Source organism: Monodelphis domestica, chromosome 1 (genome assembly GCF_027887165.1).
Source record: "Monodelphis domestica isolate mMonDom1 chromosome 1, mMonDom1.pri, whole genome shotgun sequence".
NCBI classification, from domain to species: Eukaryota; Metazoa; Chordata; class Mammalia; order Didelphimorphia; family Didelphidae; genus Monodelphis; species Monodelphis domestica.
The window spans coordinates 115,061,091-115,086,870 of record NC_077227.1 but is presented as its reverse complement, the minus strand read 5'-3'; the positions used below and the strand labels follow the sequence as shown (position 1 = coordinate 115,086,870).

The following is a 25,780-nucleotide window of genomic DNA, read 5'->3' as shown; positions in this document are numbered from 1 at the left end:
GATTTGGAATTTAAGGTTCTAGGTACAAATTCCAGTTCTACCCTTATTACCACTTGTAAACAGGTGAAACACTGAACATCTTCAAGTCTCAGTTTCCACACTGTTCAAATGAAGAGGTTGGACTGGATGACTCCTGGGGTCCCTTCCAGCTTCTAATACATGATCATACAATGGTAATACCAGGCAGATATTATATGAAAGGAACTTGAGTGGCAAGAAAACACTTTTAGCTTGGTGCTGGGAAGAATTGCAAGGAGTTTGGGAGACATTTGGACAGCTCCCTGATGCTGGGCTTTATCCTGATGTAGAGGAAGGGCCTGGGCTATCCTTAAAGTGGAGGCTCAGGGGCATTATTACTGAATGGGACTTTTCCTAGCTGTGAACTCGGGCAAGGAACCTTACCTCTGCCTGCCTCAGTTTCCTCAGCTGTGAAATGGAGATATCTGATCATCCTCATTAGAGTAGCACCTACCTCCCTGGGTTGTTGTGAGACTCAGATGACATAATATGTGCCAGGACCTTGATACAGGGCCTGGCACACAGTAGGCTCTTAATAAGTTCTTCCTTCCTGGGAATATGGGGTGGGAGGGCGGTGCTGCCCGCACGCGATGGGGGCCGGTCACCACGTGAGTGCGCTGACGCCGACGACCCGCAATCCCCACCCAGAAGCTGGAATTTCTCGGTCAGGCAGGGGTGGCCACTGCAGGCCTGGATTCCCGGGAAGCAGGGCGCTCACCCTTAGGTCGGGGCTCTTTAAGTGTCCCACCCCTACTCTGACTCAGGAGTACTCAGAAGGCTGGGTAGGAAGGGGGGGGGCACCACTCCTACCTGGCTGGACGTCTTCCGGGTCATCCGGAAGCGGCCCTGCGGCGGTGGTTGCTATGGCATCGCCGGGTCGCGCAACCCTAGGCAGAGAAGATGGCGGTGCCGGGCTGGCTGGAGAGGTTGAGGGCGGCGGAGAAGACGGCCCTGTTGCAGGACGGTAACACGGGGACAGCACCCCAGACCCCCAAAAGCCTGGGCTCGCTTTCCCCGCCTTCCCCCACGACGGTCGTCCCGGCTGAAGCCAGGATGGAAGCCGGCTTTGGACCACCCCAGGGGGACTGGGGGTCTGCCGTCGAACCCCGAGGCCTCAGGGCGGGCGGGGCCTGCAGGGGGTGGGGCGGGCTTGGTGCCCGGACTCCCTTACCCCTCCCCGGTTGTTTGCGAGTGCTGTTCCCTGCTTTTGGGTACCCTTGCCCCACTCTCTAGGATCTTTGTGTGACCACAGAACCTTCTAAGTCCTCGGTCCTCTGAGTCTCCGTTTCTTTATCTCTGACGTAAGGGGGTTGGCCTAAGTGAGCCTGCAGCACTACACCGAAGTCTGTGCTCTAAGGACCCCAGGAACCGGGGTTGTGCAAGTGAGATAAAGGCCCTGGAGAGGTCGGAGTAAAGTGCATCTTTGCCTGTTCTCCTGCCCCTATTGCTGTCCTTGATACCCGCTCTGGGCTCTCCTTTGAACTAGGAAGAGAGGAAAGCTTGTAGCAATGTCCACTACACCAAATCTGGTTGTTGTCACTGTTGCTACTGGGATCGTGCTTAAGGAGTGAAGCTTGGCCTGGTGGTCAAAAAAAAGACTTTTGGTTCTTTGAAGAGTTGCATCCTAGCTGTAGTCAGCCCAAAAAACCCAGAGGATACAATTTCTGCTTCTGTGTGCATGCCATCTAAAACTTAGTTCCTGGTTCTGGGGAGTTCTAAACCCTTTCTAGAACAGGCCTTCACGTTTTATGCCTATACTATGCATTTGGGAAGCAAAAGGGGGAAGGGGGGAGCACAAGCAGATTTTCTGATTCACTTAGAAGTAATGTATGGTACCCTAATGCAGTCAAGCACTTAGAAACTCAAGTCTGACTTAAAATACTTAATGGCATTGCTACTAATTACCAATAGGAACTTGGTCAACTTGCTCACTTCTCTTTTTCTTAATTTCATCATCTAGAAAATGAGGGGGCTGGACTAAATGGTCTCTAAGGCTCCTTTCAGCTCTAGATTCACATGATTCCCTTATTTTATAGTGGCACAGGGTGTTAGGATTGAGGTGGCATACATGCTTAGGGGTGGTGTGTTTTCTCAGGGTCTTTTATAGGCAGGAATAGGCAGAATACTTTCTTTATGAGCTGCTCAGAGGAGGTATTTGGCATATAGGGTTAGTTTCCAATGGACACAAACTGTCCTCCCCAAGAATGTGGTGGAGGGGTAGAGGAAAAGACCAAGGCACTGTCTATCTCATCCTAGTGGAAGAGCAATAAATTTCATTTTTCCCAAATATTTTATTTTTTTCCAATTATATATAAAAAAGTTGACATTTAAAAAATTTTGTGTTCCAAATTCTTTCCCTCTTTCCTGCCCCTCTCATTGAGAAGATAATATTGTATGATATATATGTGTAGTATGAATCTTAAAAATTCTCAGACCCTACTTCAGAACACTTGGTTAAGACCATTCCCCACTTTAAACAATGAAGGGACTTAGTCAGGAATGTGAGAACTCTACTCCACCCATACTTAAGCATACTTTGTATCATGTAAAAAATATTTCTATATGTCATATTGTAAAAGAAAACACAACCACTTCCCCCTAATTAAAGTTTTTTTTTTAAATATACTTCAGTCTACATTCAGACTAGAAGACAGTTCTTTTTCTAGTAGTGGATAGCATTTTTAAAAATATATTTAGAATATTTTTCCATGGTTACATGATTCATTATTTTTCCCATCCCTCTTCTCTCCCCGCCTCCCAGAGCTGACAAGCAATTCCACTGAGTTATAAATGTATCATTGTTCCCTATTTCCATGTTTCATATTTGCAATAGAGTGAACTTTTAACTTCAAAATCCCAATCAGATCTCTCTCCTGGTTCTGTTCTCTACACTTTGCATCAATTCATATAAGTCTTTTGAACTTTTTCTGAAATCCTGAAGTCATAAATTTGGAATCAGAAGAGTCAAGTTTGAGACCACTCTGCTATTTACTACCTTTTTTGACTTTAGGCAAGTTGTTTAGCTTCTGTTGGTTCATAGATAGGTTTAGTTGTCGTCTTTTATTAAACAATTCTCAAGTCCAGCTCCAGTCTCTTGAGCTACAATCCCACATCTCTCTCTCTCTTTTTTAAACCTAACTTTCCCCATTAAAATCAATGCTGTGTATCAGTTCCAAGGCAGAAAAATGGTAGGGGGTAAGTGACTTGCTCAGGGTCACACAGCTAGGAAGTGGTTGAGGTCAGACCAGAACCTGGGACCTTTTTAGGAGTCCCATATCTCTTAACTGCACATTTGATGCCTTTACCCAGATGTCTTGTTGGCATCTAAAATGTAAAATGTCCAAAATTTAATTAATCTTCTTCCAGAACATCTCCAGATATTCCTGTTTCTATTGAGGGCATTCATTCTGCTCATAACTTTAGTTTGTTGTTGATTACCGAGAACCTTCATTCCTCTTTCTTCTCCTCATGCTTCATATCTAATCATTTGTAAAATCTTGTCAATTCCACCTCAACAGCATCTCATACATCTATCCCTTTTTTCCCCCACAAAGCTACAACCCTCTGGGTTCTGATCTGATCTCCAAATTAGGCTTTTGATCTCTAGTTTCTACCCTGTCCAGTCCATCCTCCATGAGCTGGCACCCTAATTTCTCTATGGATGCTTAAACTTTTTTGTAATAATGCATCCCTTCTCAGAATAACGTTTTAAAACATATAAAATTACAGAGGAAAACAATAATATTGAAATGTATTTGTCATGGACCCTATATTCAGAACCCCTCTTCTAAAGCATAGATCTGACTATGTTCTTTTCTGTCTTCTGTTGCCTCTAAAAATAAATAAAATTTCTTAGCTTAGTTCAAGGCCCTTTATAGTCTAATTCCAAGCTGCCTTTTTAGCTTTATTTCACGAGTCTCCTTCACACACTACATTCTTGACAAATTGGTCTAAAAGCTGTTCTCATGAACTTGGCCCTCCATCTCCTGCTCAGTACATTCACACAAATCATCCCATTTATTTGGAATGCATACTTGGACATATCTGCCCACTTTTCCTATATCACTCCTTCCTTTCTCAGCTAAATGCCTTGAAAAACCTATAGCTAGTACCTTCATTTCTTACTCTTTTCTAAACTTTTCTGCAGTTTGGCTTCTGACTTGATCATTTAACTGAAAACTTCTCTCTTCAAAATTACCAAAAATATCTCTCTCTTTTTTTTTTTTAATTTTACCTTCTGTCCTAGAACCAATACTAAATATCAGTTCTAAGGCACAAGGACTAAACAATGGGGGTTAAGTGACTTGTTCAGGTTCACACAGACAGGAAGTGTCTCAGGCCAGTTTTGAACCCAGAATCTCCCATCTTTAGGCTTGGCTCTCCTGGGTGCTCTCTTCCCATCCCTTTTAGGTGAGCTAGAGCTAAAAGAGCTCACCTAGCTATTTTAATTCCCATGTCTTTTTATCTCAGTCTTCAAAACCTTCTTGACCTCTCTGCAGAATTTGGCACTATTGACCATCTTCTTTTCCTGGATAGTTTTTCTTTTGGTTTCCCTTACTCTGCTCTCTCTTGGTTCTCCTATTTCCTGTCCATTAATTCTTAGGGTGCTTTGTTGGATCTTCATCAGTGACATACCCACTAAGTGTAGTTGTCCCCCAGGGCTCTGTCTGGGTCCCCTTCTCTTTTTTCTCTAGACTCTCACTTGATCTCATCAGTTCCCCTGGATTCAGTTTTCATCTCTATAGAGATGATTGCCATATTTCTTTATCCTCATCTTTCTCATGAGCTCCAGTCTCCCATCACCCTATTAAACATTTCAGACTGAAAGCATCTCAAATTCAATATTTCCAAACTAGAATTCATTATCTAATCCCCTGTAGCCCATACCTCTTATATACTTCTCTATTTTTTCAGAGATACCATCATCCTTCCAATAACTTGGGTTTGCAGCCTTGGTATCATCCTTGACTCCTTTCTCTCACTCAGCTACATATCTGATCAGTTACTGAATTTTATAATTCTTTTTCTATATCTTTTAACTATATCCCCTTCTCTTCACTCACAAAGTTCCTACTCTAGTTCAGGCCCTCGTTATCTCTTTCTTAAAGTGTTAAAATCACTTTCTTTTTTTAAACATTTACCTTCTGTCTTAGAAATTGATACTAAGTTTCAGTAAGGGTTAGGTCAGTGATGGTGAACCTTTTAGAGACTGAGTGCCCTGCCCCTCCCCTCTTACCCCACACAGGGGAGAGAGAAAGGGTTTCCATTGGCCTGTTGGGATGAAGGGCAGGTAAAGTGAGGAATAACCTCAGTGTAGGTGAAGGGGTAGAGGGGAGTGGCCCAAGTGCTCTGCTCCCCACCTTACCCCCCTGTGTGCTCCCATTGGGCTTCTGGGCGAAGGGATAGGGGATGTGGAAAAATGTTATCAGGCACAGTGGAGAGGAGGAGGGGAGCAACTCCACCCGAGTTACTCTGCTTTTCTAGTAACAAACCCAGGGACGGGTGGCTGAGTGCCCACAGAGAGCGCTCTGCATGCCATCTTTGGCACCCATACCATAGGTTTGCTATCACTATGGCAATTGGGACTAGGCAATTGGGGTTAAGTGACTTGTCCAGGAAGTGATCTCTGGACTTATAGTTTCTCATATCCAGACTTTCTAATTGGACTTCTTCCTCAGGTCTCCCACCCTCCCCTCCTCAATCCATCTTCCACCCAGGTGCCAAAGTGATTTTCCTAAAGCTAGGTCTGACCATGTCAGTTCCCCCTCCCCCAAATAAATCATAATTGTTCCCTATTACCTGGAGGATCCTCTGTTTGGCATCTAAAGCTCTTCACAGACTTGCCCTTCAATATTTTCCTAATTTGTTTTTGTACTTATTACTCTCTTTGTGCATTTTGTGGGCCAGCCATACTAGCCTACTTGCTGTTACCCCAAGGCTCCATCTCCTGAACTAAATACTGCTAGTGTCTGGAATGCTCTCCCTCTTTGTAGAATCCTTTGTTTTCTTTAAGACTCAGCTTAAGTGCCCCTTTCCACAGGAGACTTATCCTTGTTCTCCCAGCTGCTAGTGCCTTTTCCATCCATCTACTTTGTATTTATCTTTTTTTAATGTTTTATCTGTATTTATTTATTTATTGCTTTTTAAAAAAATTTATTTAGTCAATTTAGAACATTATTCCTTGGTTACAAGAATCGTATTCTATCCCTCCCTCCCCTCCCTCCCCCTTCCTGTAGCCCACATGCAATTCCACTGGGTATTACATGTGTCTTTGATCAGAATCTATTTACATGTTGTTGGTGTTTGCATTAGAATGTTCATTTAGAGTCTACATCCCCAACCATATCCCCTCAACCCATGTAATCAAATAGTTGTTTTTCTTCTGTGTTTCTACTCCCAGTTTTCCCTCTGAATGTGGATAGTGTTCTTTCTCATAGATCCCTCCAGGTTGTTCAGGATCACTGCATTGCCACTGATGGAGAAGTCCATTACATTTGATTGTACCACAGTGTATCAGTCTCTGTGTACAATGTTTTCCTGGTTCTGCTCCTTTCACTCTGCATCAATTCCTGGAGGTTGTTCCAGTCTCCATGGAATTCCTCCACTTTATTATTCCTTTGAGCACAATAGTATTCCATCACCAACATATACCACAATTTGTTCAGCCATTCCCCAATTGAAGGGCATCCCCTCATTTTCCAATTTTTTTTTGCCACCACTAAGAGCACAGCTATGAATATTCTTGCACTTTGTATTTATCTTGTATGGACTATTTATTCATGTTGTCTCTACCTTTAGAATGTAAGCTCTTTAAGGACAGGGTCTATTTCTGCTTTCTTTAAAAATTTATTTTATTTTTAGTTTTTGTTGATTGATTTTTAAAATCCTTCTATCCTTTGAAGGCCTAACTTGTGCCACTTCCTCTGTGATGCCTTTCCTGACCCTCTGAGTTGTAAGTGTTTTTTTCTCCTCCAAATGATCTTGTGTATAGTTATTTGTTGAAAGCAGGGACTTGTTTTTTGTTTTTTTTTACTTTGTATATACTGCACCTAGTATAATGCCTCATATGTTGAGGGGATTTAAAGAATGTTTGTGGAATTGAATTGAATCTATAAAACTGAAATAGTTGGACTAGGTGATTTCTTTGGTCCTTTCCTGTTGGGTTTCCTATAATTCTATATGGCAAGTGGGAATTTTGGTGATTGTGGTCAAAGAGACTTGAGACTCAGCAAGCATTAATTTGATTCCTATGGTGTATACTATGGGCTCTAAGAGGAGAGAGAATGCTGATGAGAAGACATAGCCTTTATCTTTGTGGAACTTGCATTCTAACTGGAAAGACCAAACATTTAGAGATTAGAAGAAACTCTCACACAACTACCCTGCAGTAAGTGTAACTGTAAATAACAGTACTAATTAGACACTCTACCCTCCTGTAGAACCTGGAAGGTTTGAGTGCCCAGAGAGCAAATTCAAGCTGTCTTTGAGCCCCAGATTACTGGAGAGAGTTGAGGGAGAAAGTGCTTGCTTTAGGTGGCTGTTCAGAGGAGTGGATCATGTAAAAAATGTTGTCAGGTGCTGGAAAGAGGGGGAAGGGAACAGCTCCCCAGTACCAGCTTTGCCAACTTTGGCTGCTTGAGGCAAAGGCTAGAGTAAGGTGGGGGAATTAGGTTAGGGGATTGTCTTTCAAACTGGATCTGCAGTTTATAGTCAGTTACCTAGAACATGGGAGGTTATGGACTTACTCAGGCTCACACATTCTGGAACTTGTACCTCAGTCTCTCTGGTTTTGAGGCCAACTCTGCTCACTATCATATCATGCTGCCTTTAACCCTTTAACAGTGTACAGCCAGAAGAACTGGGATCAAATCCCACTTCTGATATTTGCTTCCTTTGGCTTGGAATGTGTAGTCTTTTAGGTGTCTTCCAGCTCTAGACCAAAGATCCTAAATATAAAAGAATTTCCAAGAAAAGCAATAGGGACCAAGGGATCATAACCAGACAGGACAGTCTTCTCAAAGAAGGTGAATTAGGCTTAATGCAAATCTCTGAAGGAATGATAGCAGTGAATTAGAGAAGTGGTAGCTGGACAGCCCCTGGGGAGGAGCATTTGTAGGTACCTTTAACAGGCCACCTGGTGGGAATGACTCAGTAGGGGAGGCTTTTATACTTGGTTCTTTGTGTACATTTTGTTTAGGAAAGAGGAAAGTGCATTACCTGTTCCCTGATGGAAAGGAGATGGCTGAAGAGTATGATGTAAAAACCAGTGAACTCCTAGGTAAGTGAAAGGACCTCCTCCAGGTAGAGGGGGCAGACAGGGCTCATGGAAATCCTAGAATCAGCCTCTCCCTTGGTTCTGAGGAGTATCTCAGTGTCAAGTTCTGCTCTTGGAAGAGGCTGAAGCTATTGGGGCAAATTTAACAGCAATTGCCCCAGAATTTCAGAGTAAGCTTTAAAAAAACAAACAAACAAGGCAAACTGTTAAGTGACTTGCCCAGAATCACACAGGTAGGAAGTATCTAAGGCCAGATTTGAATCCAGGTCCTCCCAACTCCAGGCCTGGTACTCTATCCACTGTGCAACCTCAATGCCCCCCACAGTAACCTATTATTAAATAGCAAGATGGTGCCTAGGATCAGAGCAGGGTATGAACTCTGTCTTGTAGAAAGCCAAAGGGAGCTTTTGGAAACGGACCACTAAGGCCTCTCATTTTCCTATTAAACCCTGGCCTAGCTCCCAAACCTCTCCTCTCATGGCCCCATTGGCATTACGAATTTAGGAGTGGACATCCTGTCAAAGGCCAAGCCTTCTAGATAGGCTGAGCAGGAAAGGCTCCATTTGGTCTGACTCTCCCAAAGAACTTTTATTTCCAGCCTTCCCATTTTCACCAATTAAGCCTAATTCCTCTGAACAGTCTCAAAAAATATAGTCTAATGATCTTATTTCTGGGGATTATTTCATTTATCCGATTTCTCTTCTGGGTCTACATATTAACCAGTGTCTTGAATCCTGAAGTTTGTGCTGTCAATGTTTGACCTAGAGACTGAGCCTGTCAGCACTGGGAGTTGGTACTTGGATTCTGATTTCAGTCCCTTTATTAAGTTCCATCTGAAAATGCTAAGACCTGTGATGGAACCACAGGATGGGTTATTTTCTTCCTGTGTCTGATTGACAGCCAGTATTGGATAGGGAATTTCTTTCTCTTTTTCTGACAGCTCATAAATGTCCTGAGTCAACACAGTGGATTAAACTGACTTGTGTTCTATTCTCTAGTCTTAAATATGTGTCCTGCGCATGTTCGGACCAGGCACAAAGTGTGGCTCCCTCCTTATTATGAATAGCTTGGGCTCTAGTCCCAACTGGTTTAGTCTGCTGCTGCTATTAAAAATCTTGATGTGTTTAGCATATGACACTGATTCAGTGGAAACCAACACAGTAGTAATATCCTCCCAATGCATTGTAATTTATAGTACTCCCTAGGGCTGATAGCCTTGGAATGCCTAACTGGGGAGAACATATGAAAGTGAAAGGTCACGTGAGCTACCCGCTGCCAGGCCAGCCTGCAGACCACTCTCCCAGCTCAAGCTCTTAGCTTCTGTCTCCTCCATGTGGAGCAAATCAAGAAACCATAGTTTGTGCAGTGAATGTACAAATCCTAGGTCCCGCTTGGATACAAGATTAAAATACAGCTGTAATCGGGGTCCTTTAAGCCATATAATTTTAGGCTTATCATGTATTATTACTTATGCTGGAGGGTAGAGAAAGGAGTGGGTACAGCATCCAGACTCCAGAAAAGGAGAACCAGTTATTAAAGCTTATCCAGAAAGTCACTAGGAATCAAGTATATTAGAGTCCAGCGTTCTTGAATCTGGGCCACCCTTCCTCACACTTCACACTTTGCTCCCAGTTCCTTCCAATCCCCAAAGTCCTCGTAGGGGTTTTGTTAGCTCTGTGGTCTGGGATCTTTGGCTGGGATCTTTGGCCAACTCCAGAGCAGCAGAGCCTGCCCCTTGGTCACTCAAGCTTATTACTACCTGCCCCACCTCCCTCCCAGGGCATTCTTTGTTGCCTTTAAGCTTAAAAATCTAAATAAACTCATAATCTAGGGTCACTGGTTCACATGGCCAATGGAAATGGGCTATAAAGAGGTCCCCATGACAGTGAGACCTTCCCTCCTCTTGTCAGCTTCTTATGCAGACTTGGTAATAAGCCAGACTAGTCTTCTGGCAGAAATGCCCAGAAAGTAATTGATAGCATTTGTCTGAGTGAAACTTTATGTTAAGAATCTTTATCTTGGGGGGCAGAACCAGTCTCAGAGATGGGAGGTCCTAGGTTCAGATCTGGCCTAGATACTTCTTAGCTGTGTGACTCTGGACAAGTCACTTAATCTCCATTGCCTAGCCCTTACCACTCTTCCATCTTAAAACCAATAAATAGTACTGATTCTAAGAGGGCAGGTAAGTGTTTAAAAAAAAAAAAAGAACCTTTATGTTCTGTTGGTTTTTACCCTCTTTATCATTTTTACTCCCAGCCCTCTCAACTCCCACTCCCCAGAAAGGTACATCTTTATTCCCTGAGGGGAAAGTGAATGTCCACATCACCAAGATCAGAAATCACCAAAGAGGACCTGACTGCAAAACTGTCCTCTGCCTGAGTATATGGCATTTGTTGGCTACTCAGCCTTGGGGTCTTACCACCAACCTAACCATTCCAGGCTGTCAGTGGAGAATTGTGTGCATCTTCAACTCCAGGCATTTCACCAACCTCATAAATGACCCATGCGGCTCACTTCAGCCTCCTTTGGGACAGGACGTGGCAGCTGTTTAATAGTTATACAGCAGCAGAGCAGAGTTTTAGGGAAGAAAAGAAGAATCCTGTCTCCAGTTTACACTGCAGGGAGTATTTAAGAACGTGGAATGTAATTATCCAACTTGGAAATGGGCCAGGCCTTGGAGCTTTGGGGAGAAAGACTTTTGGGACTGCCACTTTCTATCCCACCTGAATCGTGGAGCTATCAACAATCAGTTTAATCCCTTAGATTGGATCATGCCAATTCTGAAGAAATATCTGGGACACCCTCCCCCCCTCCCCTTGGCTCCCAGGCTCTAAATCACTTGCATCTTTCTCCTCAGATTCTTTGAGGTTCATTGAAAGTCTCCCTTCCAAGGTCTGGCCCTGCCTTTTCTGGGGATTGGCCTTGAACACACTGGTTTGGCTTTAACATATAATCAAATCAGGGTGACAGCAGGTGGAAAACATTCTTTTATTACTGTAGAAACTGTCCTTGAATTCAGGTACAAATAGGGGCAAGGGATGGGAAGATAAAGTGTCTGTGTGTACATGTATTCATGGAGAGGATGAGGACTTTACTGGAGTCATCCCTAGATCTTCTTATCTTAGGAGGCAGGGAGTAGAGTGATTTCCTGCTAGTTTGCAGCAATAGATTTCATTCTCTTGGTGAAAAAGGCTTGTTTGGGAAAGATGAGAGAAGCAACTAGGAATTCCAAGTTCCAGTCACAAATAGCTTTTGGGTCAGTATTGAAAAGACCAGAGTGGGGCAGCTAAGTAGCTTGGTATTTAGAGCACCAGGCCTGGAATTGGGAGGACTGAGGTTCAAATCTGACCTTAGATACTTCCTAGCTACATGACCCTGAGCAAGTCACTTAATCTTAATTGTCTGGACCTTGCCACTCTTCTGTCTTAGAACTGATACTAAGACTGAAGGTGAGGGTTTTTAAATAGAGAGAGAGACCAGGAGCCATGGGAACATGGTATTCCCTGAAGCAAATTAAGAAGAGTGGATGGGAAAATCCTGGGTTACAATACACTATGTGACTGTCTAACATACTATATAATAGGAGCATTGACTTGTTCCAGCATTGTCAGGGAATGTTCCCTATAAGGGAATGGTATTTTCCAGACAACTACCACTTCAATGCCAAAATTGCTTTCTTTTAAATTTTAAAAAGTTTGGTAAAAATGCTTCTCAGATGTACTTCCCTACTTTATTTTGCAGGGTAGTGGATATAACTTTCTTGAAAACTCAAGGTCAAGAAATCAGCATTCTTTGTCAATGTCTAATGACCATGGGCAAGTCATTAACCCTCTCTAGGCTTTAGTGATTCTTTGGGTCAGGACTATTCTATATGAGGGAGGGCATTTGAGAAGGAGGAAGGAAGTTGAAGGATGAGACTTCAGCTTCTTCATTTACAAAATGAGGAACTTGGAGGCAGTTAGGGAGCACAATGACTAGAGCTCCAGGCCTGGAGTCAAGAGGCTCTGGGTTCAAATGTGGCCTAAGATACTTCCTACCTGTGTGACCTTGAGCAAGTCACTTAAACCCTGAATGCCTAGCCCTTGCTGCTCCTCTGTCTTAAGAACTGATACTATGCTATACATAGACTAAAGGGGAGGGTTTTTTAAATGAGGGATTTAGATTAGATCATATTATAAAACCATAGATTTAGAACTAGAAGAAATCCCAGCGATCAACTAATAACACCACCACCCCATTTTACAGATGAGGAAATTGAGGCACAGAGCTATTAAGTGACATGTCCAAAGTCCCAAAGAGAGTAAGTTAACAGAACTTGGATTTGAACTCAGGTCTTCCAATAACAAGGCTTCCTGTTAAAAGACCACACTGCCTTTCTGTCATGAAGACTAGATGATCAATAAGGTTGTTTGCAGTGCTGACATTTTATTATTTTTCTGTTATATAATGATGTCCCCAAAGGCTGTGGAGGTGTATAGTTGGCTCCAGACTACTTCTATAGTCCTTATATCTCTTCCCTTATCTGTTGTCAGCCATTGTGTGGAGTTGTTGTCACTTTGTCTTCCAAGAAGCAGGATATCTACAGTGCCTAATCTATTTTACTCTCCCCAGCTCCAGTACACACACACACACACACACACACACACACACACACCCTGCCAAAGTGATTTTCCTAAAGCTCAGGTCTGACAATGTCACCCTCCATTCCCCCCAATAAATTCCAGTTGTTACCTGTTACTTCTAGGATCAAGTGTAGTAGGCAAGGAAGAACCTGAGGATAACTGCCTTTCCTACGAAGCAAAATTTGATTCCCTAACATGAAATTTCTTAGGTTGAGGGCTTCCTGTAGAGTCAGTAATAGTTCATTATAAAGGGTTATCACTTCTGGATTCTTCCAGCACCAGAGTTACATTTTGATATTCACTCATAGAGTGAGGGTAGAACCCTTTCATCATGACTTAATTGCTTTCTTTTCTTTCTAGTTAGAAAGTGGCGGGTGAAGAATGCCCTGGGAGCTATGAGTCCATGGCAGACAGAAGTGGGAGAGCCAACAACCCCTGGGGGTGGAGTCCTGGGATCAGAGCTCATCAAGGAAAGCAGTTCCAATGTAAGTCTCTCTTAGCTAGTAGGATAGCTAAATATTCTAGTATTCCTATCAGGGCTGGGGAGGTCATTATTCTGGGGCAGGGGCCATAGACTAGAATGTTGTCAGTGGCAGTAACAGGTAGAAGAAGCTGGATGAAAAGCATCTCTCTGTGGGTGCCAGAAGTAGGGAGGTTTGGAGCTAGATTCTTCTCTCCCTGTGTGGAATGTATTATGAAATGGATTGCTCTCTCCAGCCCATCTTCATGCGGAAGGACACAAAAACAAGTTTTCAATGGCGGATTCGTAATCTTCCCTACCCCAAGGATGTCTACAGTGTCTCTGTGGATGCAAGTGAGCGCTGCCTCATTGTCCGGACCACTAACAAAAAGTAAGTTGCGTGATGAGTGTGGGGTGGGCAGGCTAGAGAACATATATGTGGCCCTTATGAATGGCCACTGCCTTCAACTGGGATTTCTCCCAAGGAGAATAGAGGACTGTAATCTTCCTGGAGGAAGGCAACATGGTATAGAATTGAAAGGGCATGGGATTTAGAGCCAGAGGACCTGAGTCCAAGCCATGCTGCTACCACCATTTAACTGCCTATGTAATGACCATAGATGATCCATTTCCCTGCCTTGGGGCTCTTTCGTTTTCTGTAAAATAAGAAAATTGGACTTTTCAACCTGCAGGATCACTTCTAGTTCTAAATCTATATCCTTTGATTTGAGGAACCGAAACCCCAGCATCATCTTGAAACTAAAAACCTTTGGCTTCCTGGGCAGTGCTACTTGGGAAGTTATTTACAAATTAACTGGTCTTAACTGCTGGATTTGTGTTTTCTAGACTTTTGGGGCTTAAGTATAGTCATAGTTTTGACTTTTTTTTTTTTAAACCCTTACCTTCTGTCTTGGAGTCAATACTGTGTATTGGCTCCAAGGCAGAAGAGTGGTAAGGGCTAGGCAATGGGGGTCAAGTGACTTGCCCAGGGTCACACAGCTAGGAAGTGGCTGAGGCCGGATTTGAACCTAGGACCTCCCGTCTCTAGGCCTGGTTCTCAATCCACTGAGCTACCCAGCTGCCCCCTATAGTTTTGACTTCTTAAGCGATCCCAGTATAGTACACATATTATAGGAGCAGTTTGTGATAATTCTGATCAGTGATGAACTGGAGAGTGGAGAACCTGGTTCCCCTCAAAACCGAGGACCCATCTCACTGGGCAAGACCCTTGTTAAGTCAACAAGGACTTAGTGTTGGAGGGATACAAAGAAAAACAAAGACAGCCTTTGCCTTCAGGGAGCTCATAGTCTAATGGAGGAGCTAGAATATATGTAAATAGGTAGAAATAAGATACACGCAGAATATGTGGAAGGTTAACTTTATAGGGAAAGGCTCAAGCAGCCAGGGGCAGAAATAAACTGAGAAAGACCTACGACAAACAGTGGGATTTAAGCAGAATCTGTAAGGAAACCAGAGAGAGAGACTAAGAGTCAGAGGCAAGGAGGCCCAGAGACAAGAGAGGGGTCCTCAGCAAACAAGTTGATATGACCAGTCCATAGAGTGCCCAGAGGAGATTAAAGTGTAAAAAGATAGCAAAAGTAGAAAAGGACCAGATTGTGAGGAGCTTTGAATGTCAAACACAAGATTTTATGTTTGGTCCTGGAGGTAAAAGGGAGCCACTGGAGGTTATTGAGGATGGTGATATGGTCAGATCAATGCTTTAGGCAAATCACTTTGGCACCTTTATGGAAGGTAGGTGGAGTAGAGAGAGATTTGAAGCATGTACACCATTTGGACAGCTATTGCAGTAAGTCTGGGCAGGAGATGATAAGGGCCTGAACTAGAGTTGTAGCAATATGAGCAGGGAAAAAGGTATGTATGTTAAAGAGATTGTCAAGGTAAAAATGACAAAATTTGGCAAGTGACTAGATATGAGGCAAGTGAGGAATGAAGGATGGCTCGAGGTTCTGAACTTGGGTGACTGAGGTCACAGTAGTACCCTTGAAAGAGAGAAGGAACTGTGGGAGGGGTATAGCTCTGAGAGGAAAGATGAATTCTATCCAATAGGCATTTGGTGATGCAGGGCTAGCTATTTTGATTGATCTAGAGATTATCATCAAATCCATGGGAACTGGTGGGAAGAGGAAAAAAGGAAGGCCCGAACAGAACTTTGGAGGTAGCAGGCACAGTATGGGTGAAGGTCCAGCAAAAGAGGCTAAGAATGATAGACAGTTAGGAGGAGAGCTAGCAGAGAAAAGGGAGAGCAAACATAGTATGACCCTCTCTGACTAAGAGCCCTTTCAAGTCAGCAGGCTTGAGGTGGAGCTGGTATTCTTAAGGCCCTGGGGGTAGTGGGTGGGTGGATGGGGCTCTGGAAGTCCAGTCAAGAGATATGAAGTAGTGGGCAGCATGGTGGTACAGTGGGTACAGCACCAAGCTTGGAGACAGGAGATCCTAGGTTCAAATCTGGCCTCAGACACTTCCTGGCTGTGTGACCCTGAGTAAGTCACAATCTTAATTGCCTGGTCCTTATTGCTCTTCTGCCTTATATATAATACTTAGTATCAATTCTAAGACAGAAAGTAAGGGATAGGAAGTAATGATGCCTCTCTCAGGGCCTTTCTGCCTAGGGAAGATGGGCCTGGTGTTGTTATTTGATATATTTGGGGGGTGGGCATTGGGAGTACAATTGAGAGTTGTTAGGGGAGTAGAAAGAAAGAAGAATGGGAGGTGCTAGAATCACTGTTTTTCTTGGGCTTCTGTCACGAGCTCCCAAAGAAAAGTCTCAAACTGGTTAGTCCCATTTAGTAACTTTGACAGAAAGCCACTGACCACAAGAGATCTGTTCCCAAATCCATGCAGTGCCTCAAGAAAGAGGAGACAAGGTCCATGCTTCTATGTAAATATCATCTCAAGGAACTAACACATGAGAAATCAAATGAGAAGTTGAGGATGTTGAGACTTTAGGTCTACAGTATTTGCCTTTCCTCAGCCCACATGTGGAACCCATCATTTGAACATCTATTCCTTTGGCCTCCACCAGAGCATGGGACTCTTCTCAGAGCTTTGGCATCCTTACCCTCCCTGTTAGCCAGTCATCTGAGGCTTTTTGGCTTGGCCACTGGATTCAGCTTCCTGGCTTGCCTTCATAGGCTACTTCTTTTTTTTTTTTTAAGCCCTTACCTTCTGTCTTGGAGTCAATACTGTGTATTGGCTCCAAGGCAGAAGAGTGGTAAGGGCTAGGCAATGGGGGTCAAGTGACTTGCCCAGGGTCACACAGCTGAGAAGTGTCTGAGGCCAGATTTGAACCTAGGACCTCCCGTCTCTAGGCCTGGCTCTCCATAGGCTACTTCTTAATATGTCTCCATACATACATAAGACTGTAGTCAGGGAAAAGATCCTATGCTACTGCCCATGCTCTGGCCCTCTCATCTCCTTAGAATGCCTGATTCTTCTGGCCTCAGCTGGTCAACAATGGCTAGTTACCTGCTTTCACTGGGGCATGGAGAGATTAATGAATTAATTTCAGGCTTATTGCTGCATATGTAGCCAGTGGCCCCAGTGGTTAACTCTTCCTATAAATACAAAGTCATAATAATAAAGGGTTTGTGTTTATGAAGCACTTTAACTCCACAGATAAAAGGCAGTTTATTCCTTTTATTATTCTCATCATTAACAGGAATCTATGTTTGAAGTGGAATTTAGCAATTCCAGAAAACACAGAAATTGCTTTTAGGAAAACAGTGTGCTCTTCAGTGAGTATGCCCTGATGTGGAAGGCCCTAGTTCTAATGAGGGAACAAAAGTGCTTCTGAAAGCACTTGAATTTGCTGCAAAGCAATTCCTGAAGCCAGCTGCTGCCTCCTTTTTCTCCCCCAGAGGTCACTGTCGAATACAGATATAAAGCAGAAATGTGATTACCAGGGAAAGAAAATTATTTACCTAAAAAATACATGTTAGGGCTGTGTCTGCAGCAGGCCCAGCCATAGGTGGCGCTCTTGGCCAGAAGGAGCTCTACACATTGGTGGATGAAGCACTCGGAATAGAGACAGGCCTCAGACATCTCAACTGGCCTTGGCCAGGGGTCTTCTCAGGGCACCAGGAGGAGCTTCAGTGAAATTGTAGACCTGACATGCAGAAGCTTCTTGTTTGAAGCTGATGACATTTTCAGCCTGCCTTTGGAATGATGCTTTCTATATATTCATGCCTCCCTGCTTTGGGGAGAGTTAATGGTGTGTAATTGTGAGCTCTTTCAAGATAACCTTACAGCTAACAGTTCATTTGACTTTTTCAATCTGGTTAAGCAAGTGAGTACTGGATTGGTGTCCCTACAGTCAAACAAGTGAAGCAGCCTGCACAGAATCACAGAGGAAATTCATGGGGGAGCCAGAGTTAGAGCTAGCATTATTGATCATCTAGTCCAACCTCATGGTTTCCAGATGAGGATACTGAAGCTTACAAAGGCCTCTTATTACAAAGCTGATAAGGGAAAGTAAGAGGATCTGAGCCCCCATCGACCGATTCCACTGCTCTTCCCATTACACTATTCTGTTTTCTCTTATGTCGTGAATATGAGCTTCCAGGAAGGAGGAGGTAAATAGCCCCTCTGTACCATTCCCTAGTCAGACAGTCCTGGAGTATTGCTTCATTTTAGGGTATAACAGTTTAGGAAGGACATTATTCAGCTGGGGAATGAGGTGAAGTACCTTGAATTTGTCATATAAGTATCCATTAGAGGAACTGGAGATGTTTAACCTGGGGAAGAAAAAAAAAGACTCAGGAAGGACAGGAGAGCTGACTTCAAGATTGTTAAGCACCTACTTGGTGTCATATGCTAAGTGCTGGGGATAGAAAGAAAGGTAAAGATGGTCCCTGATGTCAAGGAGCTCACAGTCTAGTGGGAGAGACAACTGTATTCAAACAAGATATAAACCAGACAAATTGGAGATGATTAATAGAAGATACCAGCTTTAAGGGGGCTCAGAAAAAACTCCATATGAAGTTAGAACTTCAAGCTGAGACTTGAAGAAAACCAAAGACGCAGACGCGAGGAGGCATAGTCTTACAAGTAAGGAGTGTAAGGAAAGCCAAAGGAGTCAGTGGATTATAAAGTATAGGAAGGCAGAATTTGGTGTTCAGAAACCTGAAAAGGTAGGAAAGGACCAGTTCTGGAAGGCTTTAAAAGACCAACAAAAGATTAATCCTGGAGATGATGGTTACTGAAGTAGATTGAATTAGGAGGTGTTCTAGTCAGATGGGTGCTTTAAGAAGCTCAATTTGACAACAAATTAGAGGATAGGCTATAATGGGCAGAAACTTGGGACAGAAAGACTAACCAGCAAACTTAATTACAGTAATTTGAGAGTGTGAGGATGATGGCCTGACCCACTGGTGGTGGTACCAGGGAAGAGAGGGGAACATATTCAAGGGATTTTATGAAGATAGCAATGACAGGACTAGGCAAATGATTGCATAGAGTAGAGTGGATGAGGAGTCAAGGATGACACATAGGTTTCCAGCCTCCCAGTGATTGGGAGGGTGATGGTACTCTTGACTGTAATAGGGAAGTTAGAAAGGGGGAGGGTTTAAGGAAAAAGATAAAGATAATAGGAAGTTGGAGATGTAAAACTAGAGGTCAAAAGGCATATTATGGCTAGAAAAGCATATTTGAGAATCATCTGCAAAGAGATGCGAGTTGAATTCATGAGAGCTGATGAGACCATTAAGTAAAACAGTATAGAGCCATGTTGGTGAAACTATGGGACATGTGCCAAAAGGGGCTGCTACCTTCCCTCTTTCCATGTGCCTAAAAATGTTTCACACATGACCCTTCCCTCTGCCTAGTAGCCTGATGGGATCACTTCCTCCCTCCCCTGACTGGGATAAGGGGGGTGGGGAATTTAGGGTTATTGTTTGGGCACTTGGTTTTTAGAAAGTTCACTGTCACTGGCATAGAGGGAGAAAATATGAGAGGGAGCCTTGGGGGACACTCACAGTTGCTGATGTGACCTAAATAAAGATTCAGCAAAGAAATCAGAGTGGCTAGAGAGGAGAACCAGGAAAGAGCAATGTCTATGAAAACCTTGAAAGTATCAAGAAAAAGAGAATGATCAAAAGTGTCCAAGGCTACAGAGAGGTTGAGTAGTGTGAGGATTAGGAAAAGGCCATAGATTTGGCAATTAAGATATCATTAACTTTGGAGAGAGTAGTCTTAGCTAAATTATGAGGTCAGAAGCCAGACAGCAAAGAGTTAAGAAAAAAGTGAGAGGAAAGGAATGGAGGAATTGGTTATAGATGACCTTTTCAAGGACTTAGCCAGAAAGAGGAAGAGAGAGTTAGGATGATAGCTGGCAGGTAAAGGTTTTTTTGAGGATTGATGAAACAGACATAAGTGTGTTCATAGGATGGATGTGTTTGTAAATGGGGAGAGTGGGGATAATAGAGGGGGCAATCTGCAGAAAAAATCAAGATGGAACAGCATTACTTGTACCTATAGAGGAGTTTGCCTTGGAAGGAAAAGGGCCACCTCTTCATGTGAAATAGGGTAAAAGAAGAGAAAGCAATGGAAAGCACCTGAGATGAGATGGGGAAAAGAGGGTGCTCTTGGAAAATGTCCTCACTTTTTTTTTTAGTGAAATATAAAGCAAAGTTCTCAATTGAGAGGGTGGGTGGAGAGTGAACCATGGGAGATTTGAGAAGGAATGAAAAGACTTTGAAAAGCTAAGTATAGCAGTATAGGATAGTAAGTCAGTTGAAGAGATTAGTAAGGTAAAATAATTGGTTACCATGTCAGAGGGAAGACCCAATTGAGATGAAATTAGCATAAATTTGTGGAGGACCCAATTAACCTGTTTTTTCTCTATCTACAATCATGTGAATCATGTAACAGCAGATGGTGGAGTGAGCCAAGGCTGACATTTGGCAGGGCAAGCTCTTCAGTAGGACATGGGTGCAAGAGACTCAAGCAAAGAGTTGAGCTAACTTACCAAAGAGCCAAGATGGGAAAAGGAGAAGAGTATAGCCAGTGCAAGTGTGATATGACCTGAGAAAGAAATGAGGAGGTCACAGTAGGATGAAAAATAGCTTTTGGGGTGATGGTGAGAAGATGAAGGAAACAAGAAAAGAAGAGGTTTAAAATGGAAGCAAGTGTGTTACGTATGGAGCAAACATTCCAGAGCACAGTGGAAGGGGTGGGCAGTATTTTGGAGGATGGTAGAAGGGCTATACTGTGGAAGGAAGGATTAAATTGGCAAGGTTCAACCCCCGAGGACAGAGCCAATAGCAATGGGGAGAAGCTGAAGTTAGGCTTGATAACCTGAAAAATTCCTAGTGGGAGCTGCCCCAAAATGAAGTAAAAGCCTTCATTTGTGGCATGGCCCCACTCCCTGGTGGTTTGCAAGCAGAGGCTGTGGTAACTACTTGCTGAGCATACTCTAGTGGGAACTCTTTTCACTCTATTGGGTCCATCTGGATGACTGCTCAGATCTCTTCCAACTCTCAAATTCTCTGGTTCTCTGTTTACATGAAAATATCCAGTACAAGTGACCACATTTGATACTATGGTACAGTATCCTAACCTAAGACTCCTCTGCCTCTCCACCAAGAGGAAAGGGGCATATTTCATTATAACTTCATAGAACTCGTCACTCGTTTTTCCATTAATCAGGAGGTAAATTTCTTTTTAGTAATCTTTTCATTTGCATTGGCATAGTCATTGTATAGATTCAGCCAGGCTATAGATTTACTTGGAAAAAAGAGCAAAGCTCTGGCACTTGTGGTATGAAGAAATGGAATTCAGATGTTTCCTGGTGGCCTCTGTCTGCTCTCTACTTGTCCTCAGACCCGAACATTTGTGCTTGTTTTCAGACCTATGTTGGTAAGCATTTATATATGCATGTTTGTGGACCTCCGAGTGTACAAATACGTATCTGCACAAAAGGGAAGGATATAGGTCAATTCAGGGGCATGTGAATATGGGAAGTGGTGTAGAAAAGTTGTGTATGTAGGACTGATGGACAATTGTGTGTATGGTCAGAAACATGTTAGGGCCGAGTGTATGTATGTATGCAAGAGGATGGGTGAATCTGCCTTTGCTGGCCTAGTTGTATTAATGGTTCCTGGAGGTGCTGGACTTTAGTCTAGTGAGGGGTGGGGTGGGGTGGGGTGGGGGTAAGTGTCCTTCACAGACTCTTAGAGTTATAAGATAAAATCTACTCATGTTATAGAGGAGGGAAACTGGGGCTTAGAAAGGGGTCATAAGACACATGGTAGAAGAGCCAGAATTGGAGCCCAGAGAACCTATCTTGGGAGATCAATTCATTTCCTGTTTTACCAGTCACCCCAGAGTTCTTTGAGGGGTCTGGGATCTAGAGAGGCCTATGTTTGAGAAGGGCTCCTTAGTAAGTGCTGTTGTGGGTGTCCCTGTGTGAAGATTATCTCACCTCTTCCTAAATAGTAAAAAAACCAAAACAAAACCCGGAAATCATAAACCATGCCATGAATGTGGGCTATCACCTCTTTCTCTGGGAAGTGGCAAGCTCTCTTCACTCTACAATGCTTAACATTCCTTAGCTCCATTCCAGCTCTCTTCCATTGGCCATCAGCCCCATCTCCCTACACTCTGACGTTGGTCTGGGAGCCTCTAAGATGAGAGGAAAAAGGCCAACCAGGGTTTGAAGAAGGCAGCAGTTGGAAGTGTGCATCTATAGACCCAGCCATCATATTCCAATCTGAGAGTATGTACAGAGCTGTCCTAATGCTCAGGGGGTCTTTCCCATAGGGGCCTTGTGTAGGGGCCACTAATGGCCCAAATCTAAATCCTGCTTCACTTGACCACCTAATTCCCAAAAAGACTGTGCCAGAGCTAGAAGTCAGGGGCCCTAGAGCCCTTTACCTTATGGCTAGCAGGATGGGAAAGCCCAAGTTTGGCTCGTCTGATAATACCGAAGCCTCGTTTGACATGTGTCCTAGTGTAACTGCTGATTAGAAAAGTCACATGCAGTTCTTCTCAGATCCTCTGGGTGAGCTCCAAGTGCCAGGAATCTGAGTCATTTTAAGCCTCCCTACAGAAGAACCCCATGCCCTTACCCAGTATCCAGTGCCACTGACTTCCTGATGCCTGGTTTTCTGTGTGGCACCAAATTCCCAGCACAGAGGGTCTTGCAAATTCAGTTTTTTTGTTGAATTGACCTGAGATTAAGCTTTCAAGGTAGCCCTAATTTCTCTTGTGTCTTCATTCCCATTTCCCAAATCCCGACAGAGGCAGAAGGAGCCCTGCCTTCCCATCCGTGCATCCAACCAACCCTGGGGACTGGGCCTGTTTCTCTGGGTCTTAGCCTCTCTTTTCTGTGTACTGCTTTTTTGTGTCTGTTGGTAAGAAGTTAACACTTCCTTAACAAGTCTTTGTGTTCCTCTAATCTCTGCTGTTTAACCTTTGACACTTCCCTATTATCGGTGTCTGCCACCTTTCCTCGGCCCAGCCCTGTGACCCTGTAGCCCCAGGCTGAGGCGAGGAAGAGCTGAGGAGAGAGGGAGGCCAGCATTCCACCCCTGAGGGCAGGCGGATGGATCGGCTTTCTCCGGGCAGAGCTTTGGAAAATAAACTAAAGGTTTTGTGCCATTAGTGCCTCAAAGCTGGTTTGCAGAGGAAAGGAACATCCCTTGTTCCTCTCCTTTTGAACTGTCAGCCTTTAAGTAAACACACTTCCTCTTTAGTCCTTGCGGTCGGTTAGGGAGAGCCCTGAGGAGGAGAAGGCCAGGGACCCTCCCCTGACCCAACCCGGATGGGGGGAGGGGGGAGGTAGAGCAATTGTAGCCAAATGTACCTGTACCTGGTCATCAAGGCCTTTGAAGTGCTCCCTGAGAGAGTCAGCTTCTCTGCCTCCCCCCTCCGCAGGTTACTACCTGCAGAGTGCTCCTGAGGGCTTCTGGGAAAGCAACAAAGGGCCTCTCTTCTCCCCTCCCCACCTCGGCATTCCAGGCTGAGCTTCTGGGTTCTAGCTGGCCAGGACAGGCATAGACTGATGGCAGAGGTTGGGGCACTGGAGGTGACCACCAGTGGGACCCCAATACCACATACAAACACTTGGCATATGTAACTTTAATTGCCTTCTTGCTGTTCCTCAAACAAGTTTCCTATCTCCAGTCATTTTCATCGCCTTCCCCCCCCCAATACCCTCCTCATTTCTGCCTCCTGGCTTCCTTCAAACCCCAACTTGAGAAGACTTTCTTCATGTGGGTTACCTCACTTTATCCTGTATCTTTCTTATCCAGAGGTTGGTTTTTCATGTTCTCTTTGCCTGGCACATTGTAGGCATCTAGTATATATTTCTTGACCTAAGTTACTATCAGTAACAAGCACTAGACCAAGGAGTCCTGGCTGTGTCATCTACTAGCTGTGTCCCCTCAGGAAAATTTCTTTACCACTCTGGGCTTTTCTTCTATAAAATTACATCAATAATGATCTCAGATGTCTGTTTTGGCGATAACTAGTCTTAATACTCCAATTACAGTCCTATTCCTCAAGGTATGAGGTGGGGATGTAGAACAGTGGGGGGAGGGGGGGCGGCTGCAGAGAAGCTGCCTCTCTCATGTGGGTGCCTGAGTCACCAACCCTCAGAGAGCCTCCATTTCCTCATCTTTGGGAATAGCCTTCCAGTTATCAGCTAGTGTCAACCAAAGGAGAATGAATAGCTTAATGACCAAGTAGCATATCCTATTCTTGGGGAGACTTAGGCAGAATTATTTCAGGATTACATTTTTTGACAGTTGGAGAGTCCATACAGGTAAATAGGCTCCAGCAAGGAAAGTCAGAAATTCCAGAGAAGAGGAGCCATTTGGCCATGAAGATAATTATCCTTTTGGAAATAAGATTTTTATTCATCAGCTAGGTGATGAAATGGATGGAGTGCCTGGCCTGGAGTCAAAAAGATGAGTTCAAATCCAGCCTCAGGCACTTAATAGCTACGCCATCCTAGGCAAGTCACCTGACCTTGTTGGCCTCGGTTTCCTCATCTGTAAAATGAGCTGGAGAAGTGGCAAACCACTCCACTATCTTTGCCAAGAAAATCCCCAAAAAGCATCACAAAACTGAATATGACTGTACAACAACTGAAGTTTTTTATACTTGATTTTGCCTCTTGCTTTGTAGACTGGCAGGATCAGATGTAGACCTGAGGCCTAGGAGTTATCAAAGTTCTGCTGCCAAGAAGCCAGAATAGTATGATGAAAATAGCACTTGATACTGGCCTATTTGCATAATCTAGTTATAGCCTCACAACCAGCCTTTTACCTACTCTGGGTGATTGGTAAGGAATATAAAGGCCCGAGGGAGGTGCCCAGGATGCTCTTTGGAGCACCACAGGATGATGCCTGGGAGAGAAGAGAGGGGTCTGTGATCTCCCAAGTAGGAAGGGTCCTAGGGAACTTGGGCCTGATTATGGAAAATGGATTTTGTGGTAGGGAGAAGGGAGGGCCAGGGAAGGCTGATGTTGAATATAACTTCTGGGCCATCTAGGATTCCACAGTTACAGTCACTTGGCTATGTCTGCTGCTGGCATCATCAGAGTGGCCTATACTTTCTTTTTACCATTTTTCCTTCCTTGGGCAAGAGTTCAGCCACCATTCTCCCCTGATCTAGGGCTGGTGAGCAGTACCGGACACCCAAGGTCCAAGGTCTTGGGCCATCTCTTCTCTCTCACCAGGGCTTCCTTTCTATGTCAACATCCAATAGGTACTACAAGAAATTCTCCATTCCTGACATGGACCGATACCAGCTTCCTCTGAGCAGCTCTGCACTGAACTTTGCCTATGCCAACTGCACTCTGATCATCACTGTAAGACCCACCACCTGATTCAGTATCCTTTATCCTTTCCCCTTTCCTCCCCTGAGCACAAAGATCCCTGCTTCTGTTCTGATTTAGGGGTACAATAAGTAGGGGTGAGTTTTGAGAGGAGTATGGATTACTATCTGGGGGGGCAAGTATGTGCATCATTATGGAGATGGGTAGCAACTGTTGGTTCATTGTGTAGGAAGGGTAAAAGGGTTTTCATTCCTTGTCCTGATTTATCCCTCTCACCCCCAGTATCAAAAGCCAAAAGAGATCCTAGATGCAGAGGAAGAGTTACAGAGAGAGCTGAAGAAGGTGAAGACAGCCAATGGCCAGAGTGGGGATTGTAAGACCCAGTAACTAGGCCACTCTGTCTGCAGACTTCCTAACTGGAAGTCTTTTGGGTCATTTCCATAAAGAGCCCTGATGAACAGGCGGTGGCTTTATCCTTAGCTGAATGAAGACTTCGCTGGGTTTCAGGATTTATCGCACAGATAAAGTTGAGCCTGAAAGCAGGCTTGATTCCTCCCAGGTCTTCTAGGTTGGCTGATTTTCTGAGTAAAGATGATTTGAGTTAC

General features: G+C 44.0%; 2 protein-coding genes across 6 annotated transcripts in view; one reads left to right on the top strand and one right to left on the bottom strand.

The window, feature by feature from the left end:
• POLL (DNA polymerase lambda) overlaps window positions 1-961 on the bottom strand; it is a 9,461-nt gene extending 8,500 nt beyond the window's left edge. Inside the window, exon 1 of one of the 5 annotated variants that reach the window (XM_007479137.3) lies at window positions 829-961. Coding sequence is in view for 2 of the 5 variants with exons in the window: in XM_007479138.2 (XP_007479200.1) it covers window positions 403-457 (55 nt within the window). In the remaining 3 variants the exon portion in view is untranslated. Of the gene's footprint in view, window positions 1-402; window positions 799-828 lie in introns of those variants that run through there. The other 4 variants (XM_016425907.2, XM_007479138.2, XM_007479135.2 and 1 more) reach the window with 4 other exon arrangements.
• On the top strand, window positions 849-25,780 carry DPCD (deleted in primary ciliary dyskinesia homolog (mouse)). Its single transcript, XM_001369748.4, has 6 exons — window positions 849-982; window positions 8,216-8,296; window positions 13,276-13,400; window positions 13,633-13,766; window positions 25,106-25,208; window positions 25,458-25,780. The coding sequence occupies exons 1-6, from the start codon at window positions 919-921 to the stop codon at window positions 25,560-25,562; spliced, it is 612 nt and encodes a 203-aa protein (XP_001369785.1). The 5' UTR covers window positions 849-918; the 3' UTR covers window positions 25,563-25,780.

Coding starts and splice junctions, on each gene's coding strand:
- DPCD (XM_001369748.4), top strand. CDS start 919: ATGGCGGTGCCGGGCTGGCTGGAGAGGTTGAGGGCGGCGGAGAAGACG. Junction 13,401..13,632: donor TCAAGGAAAGCAGTTCCAAT/GTAAGTCTCTCT, acceptor TGCTCTCTCCAG/CCCATCTTCATGCGGAAGGA. Junction 13,767..25,105: donor GTCCGGACCACTAACAAAAA/GTAAGTTGCGTG, acceptor AACATCCAATAG/GTACTACAAGAAATTCTCCA.